This window comes from Hypanus sabinus, unplaced genomic scaffold (assembly GCF_030144855.1).
Source record: "Hypanus sabinus isolate sHypSab1 unplaced genomic scaffold, sHypSab1.hap1 scaffold_524, whole genome shotgun sequence".
Taxonomy (NCBI): Eukaryota; Metazoa; Chordata; class Chondrichthyes; order Myliobatiformes; family Dasyatidae; genus Hypanus; species Hypanus sabinus.
Window position 1 is genome coordinate 113,435 of NW_026781386.1, and position 13,404 is coordinate 126,838.

At 43.8% G+C, this 13,404-nt stretch overlaps 1 protein-coding gene across 6 annotated transcripts in view; it reads left to right on the top strand.

The window, feature by feature from the left end:
• Positions 1 to 13,404, top strand: part of LOC132389287 (NACHT, LRR and PYD domains-containing protein 12-like) — a 94,085-nt gene that overhangs the window by 14,619 nt on the left and 66,062 nt on the right. For 5 of the 6 annotated variants that reach the window (XM_059961784.1, XM_059961787.1, XM_059961785.1 and 2 more), the window contains 4 exons: positions 284 to 625; positions 2,126 to 2,292; positions 10,528 to 10,699; positions 10,807 to 10,872. In XM_059961784.1, the coding sequence (XP_059817767.1) occupies positions 284 to 625; positions 2,126 to 2,292; positions 10,528 to 10,699; positions 10,807 to 10,872 (747 nt within the window). The remainder of the gene's footprint in view (positions 1 to 283; positions 626 to 2,125; positions 2,293 to 10,527; positions 10,700 to 10,806; positions 10,873 to 13,404) is intronic. The other variant, XM_059961788.1, reaches the window with a different exon arrangement.

Below are 13,404 nucleotides of genomic sequence, written 5' to 3' on the forward strand. Positions count from 1 at the left end.
CGGTGCATTATGATCCCGTGGTCATCCGTGCGTTCAGCTGCTGTGATTGGTATTACTCTGCCTATCCTGCTATTTTACTGGGAGTAAATGTGTCCAGTCACCGGCTTATCGGGATGGGCACCTGACAGGATATACGAGTCACATTAACCAGCTCAGTTCCACTCCCAATCTGGTCAGCCAGAGTCTCTGCTCCATTGCAGTCTGAATCAGTTTTGCTCAGATCTAAATCACACTTGTATAACCTGAAATTCATCACTTATTTCATGTGGAAAATTGAAACTAGTTTGGAACGTATGGAAGAGGATGTTACCAGGCGGATCATCGAGGGAAGATGATCGGGACAAGGGAAGCAAGGTACCAGTGCAGGGTCAGATTGAGAGCGGTGTCCCAATGGAATCCGGTCCGGCCGCAGAGAAGGAGGAGAAAATTCAGCCCAGAGACAGTGACGTCAGGGACACTGATCCGGACCCTGGAACCGGCACAAGTGAGGCGACTATCTGTCAGCCCAGAGACAGTGACGTCAGAGACACCGATCAGGACCCTGGAACCGGCACAAGTGAGGCGACTGCCTGTCAGCTCGGAAGCTCATTGAACAGAGGACTGCCAAGTCCCAAAGAAGGATCGGGTGAGTGAAATATGAGGGTGACGTGCTCACAGAGTGCGGCAGGGTGGAGGGTAAACAGGGTGGAGCCCTGTTGGAGGGTTGGTCAGAGGAGAGGGAAAATGTGTGGGTGTGGTACATGTGGTGCACTGGGTAGCCGTTACCCCACTGCAGGAAATGTACTACCTGCTCTGAGGATTTCCAGGATGTGAATTGGAGGAAATGCAGCTGTCCAGATGAGGAGAGTGTTTCCGGGATGTGTATCAGGGGAAATGTATTCGCCAGGATGGAGAGAGTATCTCTGGGAAGCAAATATTACCAACCATTCCAACACTTATGCCCATCCAAATTTAAACAGGTGAATGGGTCGGATGGGGGATGGACTGGTTTATATTAAATGTGGTCCTTCTATTACGTAATGCCTAGAACATTGTTGGTTAGGCTTTAAGGCAAGTGTTAGATTCAAGTCAAGTCAAGTCACTTCTATATTGCCATTTCGACCATTACTGTTGATACAGTACATAGTAAAAATGAGTCGTTTTTCAGGACCACGGTGTTACATGACACGTTACAAAAACTAGACTGAACTACGTAAAAAAAACAACAGAGGAAAAGAAGAAAAACACACAACAACTACACTAAACTACACACCTATCTGGGACTGCATAAAGTTCACAAAACAGTGCAGACATTACAATAAATAATATACGTGACAATAGGGCAGTAAGGTGTCATGCCAGGCTCTGGGTATTGAGGAGTCTGATAGCTTGGGGGAAGAAACTGTTACATAGTCTGGCCGTGAGATCCCGAATGCTTCGGTGCATTTTCCCAGTTGGAAGGAGGGAGAAGAGATTGTTTGAGGGGTGCATGGATCCTTTATAATGCTGCTGGCTTTACGGATGCAGCGTGTAGTGTAAATATCCATGATGGCGGGAAGAGAGACCCCTATGGTCTTCTCAGCTGACCTCACTATACGCTGCAGGGTGTTGCGATCTGAGATGGTGCAATTTCTGAACCAGGCAGTGGTGCAGCTGCTCAGGATGCTCTCAATACAACCCCTGTAGAATGTGATGAGGATGGGGGGTGGGAGATGGACTTTTCTCAGCCTTCGCAGAAAGTGGAGACACTGCTGGGCTTTCTTTGCTATGGAGCTGGTGTTGAGGGACCAGGTGAGATTCTCTGCTGGATGAACACCAAGAAATTTGTTTTGTTCACATTGAGAGACAGTTTGCTGGCTCGGCACCAGTCCGTTAGCTGCTGCACCTCCTCTCTGTAAGCTGACTCGTCGTTCTTGCTGTGTCTTGCAGCACAGTCGTGGGTCAGCAGAGTGAACAGAAGTGGTCTGTGCACACAGCCGTAGGGGGACTCCGTGCTCAGTGTGATGGTGTTGGAGATGGAGAATTAATCCAATTTTGTATCTGGAGGCAGGTTCGAGACACGGTTTTTTTTTGTTGAGTTGGGTGAGAGCGGTGGAGACGAGGGATATCTGAGTTCAAGCCTACATTTTCCTTTTTGTATTCACAGAGCCAGAGTTTACAATCTCTGAACTCCTGGCAGAAGGGGAGGAATATCGACTGTACCAACTGACAAAGTTCTACAGGGACAGACTCAAACAAGCAATTGAAGAAAAGGTTGAGAGACTGGGTTGGATGTTGACAAAGGAGGGACATTTCAGTAGAGAAGAAAATGAGGTGAGTGCAGTCCGTGTATTGTCACTGATCTGCTGGTATCAGAGGGAATAGTGATCAACATTTATCTCCTGCATGTTTTAGGAGATCGACTTGGGAATGGAGACTTTGATCTCTGGCTTGCCTCTCGCAGATCTGGTTTCAGTTTTTAAGGTGGGGAGCACTGGGAACTGCAGGTTTAGCATCACCTTTTCCTGTATCACCTGCTGTATTTATCAGTGTGAAGTAAGAGCAGTGGCTGCATATCTGGACTTCCAAAAGGCATTCGGTGTGAAACATTTCAAATCTTGGCTGAACCGTCGGGGAGCTTCACCTCATCTCATTAATCCAGGATGAGCATTAAACTGTCAACTGGGCCAACCGGCTTCACTGCGGTACCTGAGGGAGGGAAACCAGCTAACCACAGCTTGTCTTGGTTCCGTGAGTTCCCAAACAATGTGTGGCTGACTTGTCATAGTCACAGCAAAGTACAGTACAGAAACAGGCCTTTTGGCCCATCTATTCCATGCCAGACTACAGAATCTACTTATTCCCATTGACCTGCACCGGGCCATGGCGCTCGATACACTCATTACGCAAGCATCTATTCAGAATTCTCTTAACCACTTGCACTACTTGCCCTGCTAGCTAGTTTTGCACTCTCATCACCCTCTGAGTAAACAGGTTTCACCTTTGTACCCTTTGAACTTCTCACCTTTCACCCTTTACTGATAACCTCTTGTTGTAGTACCTCTTTACCTCAGTACAAAATGCCTGCTTGCATTTATCCGATCTATATCCCAATGTAATTGTGTACACTTCTATCAAATCTCTGCTCAATCTTTCATGTTCCAACGAATAAAGTCCTAATCAGTTCACTCTTTTCTTATAATTTAGGTCTTCCAGTCCAGGTAACATCCTTGTAATGTTTTTTTTTCTGTACTCTTTCAAACTTATTTCCATCTGTCCTGCAGTTAGGTGTGCAGAACTGCACATAATATCCAAATGAGGCCTCTCGAGCGTCTTATATAACATCATATCGTACACGATATTTTCATTTACCAAGGTTAATGCACTAACAAACTTTCTTTCAGAGCCTAGCAACATTTGCTGCCACTTTCAATGGCTTATGCACCTTTCCCGATCACTTTGTTCTACCGGTCTCTCTGTAAGATCTACCTTGATCGGTCCATCCAAAGTGCAACATCTTGCACCTGTCTGCATTAAATTGCATCGGCCCCTTTTAAGTCCATTCTGCAGTTGGTCCAGACCTCACTGCAATCTCGTGTAATCTTCCTCTTTGTCCACTGCTCCTTCCCAATGTTGGAGTTATCAGCAAATGTGCTGATGCTCTTAACCATAATTTCATCCAGATCATTGATATAGATGACAAACAACAACAGGCACAGCACCGATCCCCGTGACACTGCACGAGATACAGGCGCCAAACAGAAATGCAACAGTCTATAGTGACACTCCGGATTCTTTCCAAAAAGTTAGTGTCTAATCCAGTTTACTACTTTATCTTGAATGCTAAGCAACTGAATCTTCTAGACCGACCTCCTATACGGGACCTTGTAAAAAACCGTGCTGAAGTCCATGTAGACAACATCCACAACCTTCCCTTCATCAACTTTCCTGGTAACTTCCACGAAATACTCCGAGATTGATTGGATGTGAAAGATCACGCACAAAGCTGATATCTCATGACCACAAACATCAATAGTTTGATCTGAAAGGGCGGAAGAAAGCACAAAACATAGAATAAATCTGGTGACTTGCTGATATCCCATGATCCCAAAAAATCAACAGGTTGTCCTGAAAGGGAAGAAGATCAATAGGATTTCCTGAAAGGGAAAGGGCAAACAAAAAGAACTGCTAACTTGCTGAATATCTGACTAAAGAGAGACAGGGACACACCATTTCAGGTCACTCTCTTTGGAGCTCAAAAACAATGATTGTCTTGTCCTAGATCTGACCTATTCAGCCATGAGTGGTATTAGAAAATCAAATGTGTTACACCCGTGAGTAGCTCTGTTCTCGTTGGGATTCATTGGCTCTGTCTGTAATGAATCACACAGGCATTATCCAAAGGCAAGAGATAATCTGTAAATCTGATGCTGATCTATAAATTCATCATATAACCATATAACAATCACAGCACGGAAACAGGCCATCTCGGCCCTCCTAGTCCGTGCCGAACTCTTAATCTCACCTCGTCCCACCTACCCGCACTCAGCCCATAACCCTCCACTCCTTTCCTGTCCATATACCTATCCAACTTTACCTTAAATGACACAACTGAACTGGCCTCTACTACTTCTACAGGAAGCTCATTCCACACAGCTATCACTCTGAGTAAAGAAATACCCCCTTGTTTCCCTTAAATTTCTGCCCCCTAACTCTCAAATCATGTCCTCTCGTTTGAATCTCCCCTACTCTCAATGGAAACAGCCTATTCACGTCAACTCTATCTATCCCTCTCAAAATTTTAAATACCTCGATCAAATCCCCCCCCCCAACCTTCTACGCTCCAATGAATAGAGACCTAACTTGTTCAACCTTTCTCTGTAACTTAAGTGCTGAAACCCAGGTAACATCCTAGTAAATCGTCTCTGCACTCTCTCTAATTTATTGATATCTTTCCTTTAATTCGGTGACCAGAACTGCAGACAATATTCTAAAATTAGCCTTACCAATGCCTTGTACAATTTTAAAATTACATCCCAACTTCTGTACTCAATGCTTTGATTTATAAAGGCTAGCGTTCCAAAAGCCTTCTTGACCACCATATCTACATGAGACTCCACCTTCAGGGAACTATGCACTGTTATTCCTAGATCTCTCTGTTCCTCTGCATTCCTCAATGCCCTACCATTTACCCTGTATGTTCTATTTGGATTATTCCTGCCAAAATGTAGAACCTCACACTTCTCAGCATTAAACTCCATCTGCCAACGTTCAGCCCATTCTTCTAACCGGCATAAATCTCCCTGCAAGCTTTGAAAACCTACCTCATTATCCACAACACCTCCTACCATAGTATCATCGGCATACTTACTAATCCAATTTACCACCCCATCATCCAGATCATTTATGTATATTACAAACCACATTGGGCCCAAAACAGATCCCTGCTAGTCACCGGCCTCCATCCCGATAAACAATTATCCACCACTACTCTCTGGCATCTCCCAACTAGCCACTGTTGAATCCATTTTATTACTCAGCATTAGTACCTAACGACTGAACCTTCTTAACCAACCTTCCATGTGGAACTTTGTCAAAGGCTTTGCTGAAGTCCATATAGACTACATCCACTGCCATACCCTCGTCAACATTCCTCGTAACGTCTTCAAAAATAAGGCTTGTCAAACATGACCTTCCACGCACAAATCCATGCTGGCTACTCCTAATCAGATCCTGTCTATCCAGATAATTATTAATACTATCTCTAAGAATACTTTCCATTAATTTACCCACCACTGATGTCAAACTGACAGGTCTATAATTGCTAGGCTTACTTCTAGAACCCTTTTTAAACAATGGAACCACATGAGCAATACGCCAATCCTCCGGCACAATCCACGTTTCTAATGACATCTTAAAGATCTCAGTCAGAGCTCCTGCTATCTCTACACTTCCCTCAAGGTCCTGGGGAATATCCTGTCAGGACCCAGAGATTTATCCACTTTTAAATTTCTTAAAAGCGCCAGTACTTCCACCTCTTTAATTGTCATAGGTTCCATAACTTCCTTACTTGTTTCCCACACCTTACACAATTCAATATCCTTCTCCTTAGTGAATACCGAAGAGAAGAAATCGTTCAAAATCTCTCCCATCTCTCTCGGCTCCACACATAACTGACCACTCTGATTCTCTAAGGGGCCAATTTCATTCCTCACTATCCTCTTGCTTTTAGTATAACTGTAGAAACCTTTCGGATTTACTGTCACCTTATTTGCCAAACCAACCTTGTATCTTCTTTTAGCTTTTCTAATCTCTTTCTTAAGATTCCTTTTACATTCTTTATATTCCTCGAGCAATTCCTTTACTCCATGCTGCCTATATCTATTGTAGACATCCCTCTTTTTCCGAACCAAATTTCTAATATCGCTTGAAAACCATGGTGCTTTCAAACCTTTAACCTTTCCTTTCAACCTAACAGGAACATAAAGATTCTGTACCCTCATAATTACACACTTAAATGACATCCATTTCTCTATTACATCCTTCCCATAAAACAACTTGACCCAATCCACTCTCTCTAAATCCCTTCGCATCTCCTCAAAGTTAGCCTTTCTCCAATCAAAAATCTCAACTCTAGGTCCTGTCCTGTCCTTCTCCATAATTATATTGAAGCTAATGCTATTGTGATCACTGGACCTGAAGTGCTCCCCAACACATACATCTGTCAGCTGACCTATCGCATTCCCTAACAGGAGATCCAACACTGCCCCATCTCTAGTCGGTAATTCTATGTATTGTTGCAAACAACTATCCTGCACACATTTCACAAACTCTAAACCATCCAGCCCTTTAACAGAATGAGCTTCCCAATCTACGTGTGGAAATTTAAAATCTCCCACAATCACCACCTTGTGTTTACTACAAATATCTGCAATCTCCTTACACATTTGCTCTTCCAATTCACGCTCCCCCTTAGGTCCTATAATACACTCCTATCAGTGTTACTACACCTTTCCCATTCCTCAATTCCACCCAAATAGTCTCCCTAGAAGAGCTCTCTAATCTATCCATCCAAAGCACCGCCATAAGATTTTCTCGGACAAGCAATGCAACACCTCCTCCTCTGGCCCCTCCTACTCTATCACACCTGAAGCAACTAAATCCAGGAATATCATCTGGAGACGTCTGCTTTACTGGTTAAATCTCTTTCACAACGGTAACTCATCAGACCTGGTAGCAGTGAAACTGAAGGATTATTTTACAGTGCAGTGGACCATCAGGGAATTATGATGATTTATTTCAGTACAGCACAGTACGGGCACTTTGGCCCTCAATGTTGTGCTTCCCCTTAAACCCTGCCTCTCTTATTTCTCAGAACAATGTCCTAAGCCCATCCATATTCTGTTACCTTAATTCCATCATCGGTGTATGTTGCTTGAAGACTAGTCAACGTTTTGTTCATAATTCCTGAGTTAATCAGGAAACCCATGCCTGCATTCAGGAAGTCATTACCATTTTACGGTATGAGCGCCAGGCAGTAACCACCTCCATTATAAGATAGCCGCACTGATACTGAATCTTCTTTTGTCTTTACACATCATGAGACCATAAGGCATCAGAGCACAATTGGCCATTAGGCCCATCGATTCTGCTCCGCCATGACATCATGGGTGATGTACTATCCCTCTCAACCCCATTCTCCTGCCTTCTCCCAGTGAACTTTGCTGACCAGACTAGTCAAGAAGATACCAGCCTCTGTTTTAAATATACTCAATGACCTGGTCTCCGCAGCTGTCAGTTCCAATGGATTCTGCAGTTTCAGTACTCCTCGGCTAAATATGATCATCATTTCTGTTCCAAATGGACGTCCCTCTAATCTGAGGCTGTTTCGTCTGGTTCTAGACACCCCCACGTAAAACAACATCTCCACATCCTCTCAATGTCTTTCGATATTCCACAGGTTACAATTAGATTCCCCCTCATCCTCCCACCCTCCATCTATTACAGGTGCATCCAGGATCCATTCCCATCAAAATCTGGTTTAATATCACTGGTTCTGTTCATTTAGATTCCTCTCTGGACTTTTCACAATGCCATCACAAACTTTCTCTGATCAGGGGATCAAAATATGCGAGTGTGGTCTGGCCAGTGCTTGTTCTTATATTCTGATCCTCTCGAAATGAATGCTAGCATTGTATTTGCCTTTCCTAACACCAACTCAAACTGCACGGAATCCTGCACCGGGTCTCCAGAGACTCTTTACAAATCCAATTTCTGAATTTTCTCCCAGATTCAGAAAAAGTCTACGTCTTCATTATTTCTGCTTAAGTATATGGCCACGTACCTCACTACTACATTCCAATTGCCACTGATGTGTCCATTTCTTCATAGGTCCATGTCCTCCCGCGAAATCCCTGCTTCCTCAACACTTCCCCTCCCTCCCCATATCTTCGTAATGCCTACAATAACGGCCATAAAGCCTACAAATCATTGACATAACGGAAAAAGAAACTGTCCCAAAACCAACCACTGCAGAACACCACTGGTCACCAACATTCGACCAGAGAAAGCCCTATTTGTTCCCATTCTGTGCTTCCTGGCAGTCAGACAAATCTGACTGGAGAAAATCTTGGATCCTCTATCCATGCCAGTGTCTTTCTTGTCCTACTGTGGGCCTGGTATTGTTAACCGGCGTCATGTGGGACACCTGGTCAAAGGTCCTCGGGAAGTCCAAGTAAACAACTTGCACTGACTCTCTGTTGTCGACCCAGCAGGCTGTTCTCTCAAAAAATCCAACAGTTCTGTCAGGCAGGATTCCCTTCCATGGATGTTGGCCTTTTTCTTATCATGTGCATCCAAATACCCCGAAACCTTATCCTCGATTATCGACTGCTGACATCTTCCCAAACGCTGATCAGACTAACTGGCCTATAGTTTGAAATGATCAGTCCTCCGGAACCATTCCAAAATCTAGTGATTATTGAGTGATCATTACTAATGTCTCCACAATCTCTTCGGCCTCCTCTTTCAGAAGCAATCCGGTGAGTTGATCTGGACTCATCTATCTTCACAACTTTCAGCTTACCAAACGCCTTCTCCGCAATAATTGCAAATACACTCATTTCTGCCACCTGACATTCTCAAATACCTGGCACGTTCCAGTGTTTTTACAGTGAGGACTGACGCAAAATGCCGACCAATATCTTCCGGCATTTCCTTGTCCCCTGACAGTACCTCTCCACTGTCATTTTCCGGTGGTCCAATAGCCACTCTCCTCTCTTTCAATCTTCATATATTAGACGGACGTTTTGGTAAGCTATTTTACATCATTCTCTAGCCTGCCTTCCTATTTCATATTTTCTCTATTTACGGCTTTTGAACTGTCTTCTGTTGATTTGTAAAAACATCCCAGTCCTCCAGCTTTCTGCTATATTTTGTAATATTCTGTACCCTCTCCTTTGCTTTTGTGCTGCTTTGACTACCTCGTCAGCCACGGTTGATCATCCTCCGTTTAGAATAATTCTTCATCTTTGTGAGCATTTGTCCTCCGAGAAACTTCAGCCATTCCTGCTCTGCCGTTGTCCCTGTTAGTGTCATTTTCGAATGAATTATTGCTCAGCTCCTCTCTCATGCCGAGGTAATTCCTTTATTCTACTGTAGCACTGATACCTCTAACTTTACCTTCTCCCTTTCAAACTGCTGGCTGACTTCTGCTATTTTATGATCAGTGCCTCTGAAGGGTTTATTTAGCTGAAGCTCCCTGATCAAATCTGGTTCAATACACAACACAGAATCCAGATCCGCCTTTCCTATAGTGGGCTCAACCACAGGCTTCTCTCAAAAGCCATCTCATAGGCATACTATAAATTCCCTCACTTGGGATTCAGCACCGACCTGATTTTCCAAAGCTACCTGGATATTGAAACTCCCCGTGACAATTTTAGCATTGACTATTTTCCATGCCTCTCCTCTCCCCCGTTGTAATTTGTAGCCCACATCCTGGCTACTGTTAACATGCCTGTATATAATTTCCATCAGGGTCATTGTACCTACGCAGTTTCTTAACATCCACGTCGTCTAATCCGATATCACCTCTTTCTCAGGACTTTTCATTTTTATTGACAGCAGCTTCGACCCAACACTTTCACGTACCTGCGTATCCTTTTGATTCAATATTTATCCTTGGATTTAAGCACCCAACTATAAACATTTGTCAGCCACGATTCAGTGATGCCCGCCATCCACTTGTTTTTGCTCTCTCTCTCTCCCCTCTCTTCCGTTCTTGTTGTCACATCTTGTTGATGTAATGCTGCACATTGACAGATCAAGGAAATTAATCACATTGCATCTCCTGCAGGGTGTCAGTAAATCCTTATTCTTACACACTATTGATTTAGAATTTCCTTCAGTTACTGTTTCTCTGTTAATGACTGAACCCAGAGAGGATGAGGCAGCAGCCCAGTGACTGCATCTGTTCTGGAGCTACTGGTGCCATGAACAGATACTTTCCTGCACATTCTCCATGTCTGTCTCTCTGCTCCACAATAAGTCCATTGTTTCCTTTTCTAGAACGTCACTGAGCTGTCAGAGAAGGGAAACCGGGCAGAGAGTTCCAGACTCTTCCTCAGTCTGGTGAATGGCAAAGGCTCCCGGGCCCGGAGGGCGATGTGGGAATCCTTTCTGATGTGGAGGACTGAGTTACCGAAGTTGGACAGAATACTGAGGGAAATACAGGAACTCGGTATGTTAAAACCACGCTCTGAACACAAAGGCACATTGAGATAAACATTTTAGTTATTTTAATTATTTTAGCTCTGTTTCCATGGATTTTTTTTCATATTTAAACAGGTCCTGATCCACAAGAATACATGAACATCGGCCAAGGTTTATCTGAATTACCCACACAGCTGATAGGTGAGTGATCAAATGCACAGTTCAAACCACAGCTCAAGTGTTAGTCTGTGACTTGGCAAAGCCTGGGAATCAAAATTCGCCGTTAATCGTTCTCTGATCTCTGGATTTAAGTAACAATTCATAGAATCTCTCTTTGCAACCTGAATATTCTACAATATATTTTTCTATTAATCCAGCTGTTGGTTCTGCTGAAGCCTTCACTCCAGGTCCTAACGCTCTGGGAATCCCAACACACCCCAGGCAGGCTCCTGATGCACTGTATGACCCAGTCCAGGTGACTTTTCTATCTTCAGAACTTTCATCTTTCAAGCCCCTTTTCCTCTGTAATAGCACTACACGCAATTCTGTTCACTGACGTTCTTTACCTTTTGGAATTCTGCCAGTGACTTGCACAGAGTTTGTCTGGCATTTCCTTTTCACCCGTTACTGCAACTACAACAGCAGTTTCTACTGGTCCGATATCCACCCTCTCCCTTTTTTCACTCTTTATATATCCGGGAAAGAAAAAAAATATATATACTTTGGTATCCTTTCTTATATTATTGACCATTTCCTTGTATTTCCTGCACATTCATGTATAACTAGGAGCATCTATCACACAGTTACCTCTGACATGACCCTAGTCACTAGACTCTAGACACTAGAATACTACAGCACAGTACAGGCTCTTCCGCCCTGGATGATGTGCTGACCCATGTATTCCTTTAAAAAGAGTACTAAACCCACACTAGCCCTTGACCCTCTATTTTAATTTCATCCATGTGCCTGTCCAAGAGGCTATTAAATACCCGTAATGTTTTAGCCTCCACCACCATCCCTGGCACGTTGTTCCAGGCACCCACAACCCTCTGTAAAAAACTTACCCATGATGTCTCCCCTAAACTTCCCTCCCTTAACTTTGTACATATGCCCTCTAGAGTTTGCTATTGGTGCCCTGGGAAACAGGTTCCAGCAATCCACCCCATCTATGCCTCTCATAATTTTTTAGACCTCTATCAAGTGCCCTCTCATCCTTCTACGCTCCAAAGAGAAAAGTCCCAGCTCTGCTAACCTTGCTTCACACGACTTGTCCTCCAAACCAGGCAACATCCTGATAAATCTCCTCTGCACCCTCTCCATAGCTTCCACATCCTTCCTATAATGAGGTGACCAGAACTGAACACAATACTCTAAGTGCGGTCTCACCAGAGTTTTGTAGATTTGCAACTTGTCCTCTCTACTCTTGAACTCAATCCCTCTATTAATTAAGCCTAGCATCCCAAAGGAGTTTTTAACTATCCTATCAACCTGTGCAGTGACCTTAAGGGATGTATGGATTTGAAACCCAAGGTCCCTCTGTTCATCCACACTCTTAAGTAACCAATGATTAAACTTGTACTCAGCATTCTGATTTGTCCTTCCAAAATGCATCACCTCACACTTATCCGGATTGAACCCCATCTGCCACTTTTCTGCCCAAATCTGCACCCTGTCTATATCCTCTTGTAGCCTTCGACAACCTACAGCTCCATCCACAACTCCTCCAATCTTCATGTCATCCACAAATTTACTCACCCATTCTTCCACCTCTACATCCAGGTCATTTATAAAAATCACAAATAGCAGGGGTCCCAGGACAGATCCCTGCGGCACTCCACTAGTCACTGACCTCCAGGCAGAATACATTCATTCCACTACTAACCTCTGCTTTCTTCCTGTAAGCCAATTATTTATCCAAACAGCCAAGGTTCCACTTATCCCGTGCCTCATGATTTTCTGGATGAGTCTCTCGTGAGGGACCTTGTCAAATGCCTTGCTAAAATCCATGGAGAACACATCTACTACCGTACCTTCATCAATTGCTTTTTGTTACCTCTTCAAAAAACTCAATTAGCCTCGTGAGGCACGACCTTCCCTTCACAAAGCCATGTTGACCTGGACAGTAAATTCCAGGCACCCAGAACTCTGTTAAAAAACTCCCCACAATTGCTGTAAATTTACACCACCTCACCTTAACCAAATGCCCTCTGGTATTAGACACCAGTCATATGTACAAAAATGAACAAAATACAGGCTGTCGACCCAAACCCTTATCTCTCAAACTTGTACACCTCAGTCAGATCTCTATTGTAACTCCAGAATAAACAAACCAGGTTTATCAAACCTCTACTTGTAGCACATGCCACCGAATCCAGGCAACATCCTGGTGAACCTGTTCTGCACCCTCTGCAATCCTTCCAAGAGCTGAACAATCAGAAGTGAACACAATACTCCAGATGCTCCCTAAAACCATAAGACCTAGTAGCAGAATTAAGCCATTCGGCTCAGTGAATTTGCTCTTCAATTCCTCTCTACCCCATTATCCCAGTAAACGTTGACGCTCTTCCTAATCAGGAACATATCAACCTGCATTTTAAATATATCCAATGAAGTGTCTTCCTCAGCCGTCTATGACAATAATTTCAGAGATTCACCACCCGCCAGCCAAGACATTTCTCCCAGTTTGTCCCCGGCAGCCAGGACAATTCTCCACAGTTCTCAAGCATGTTAATA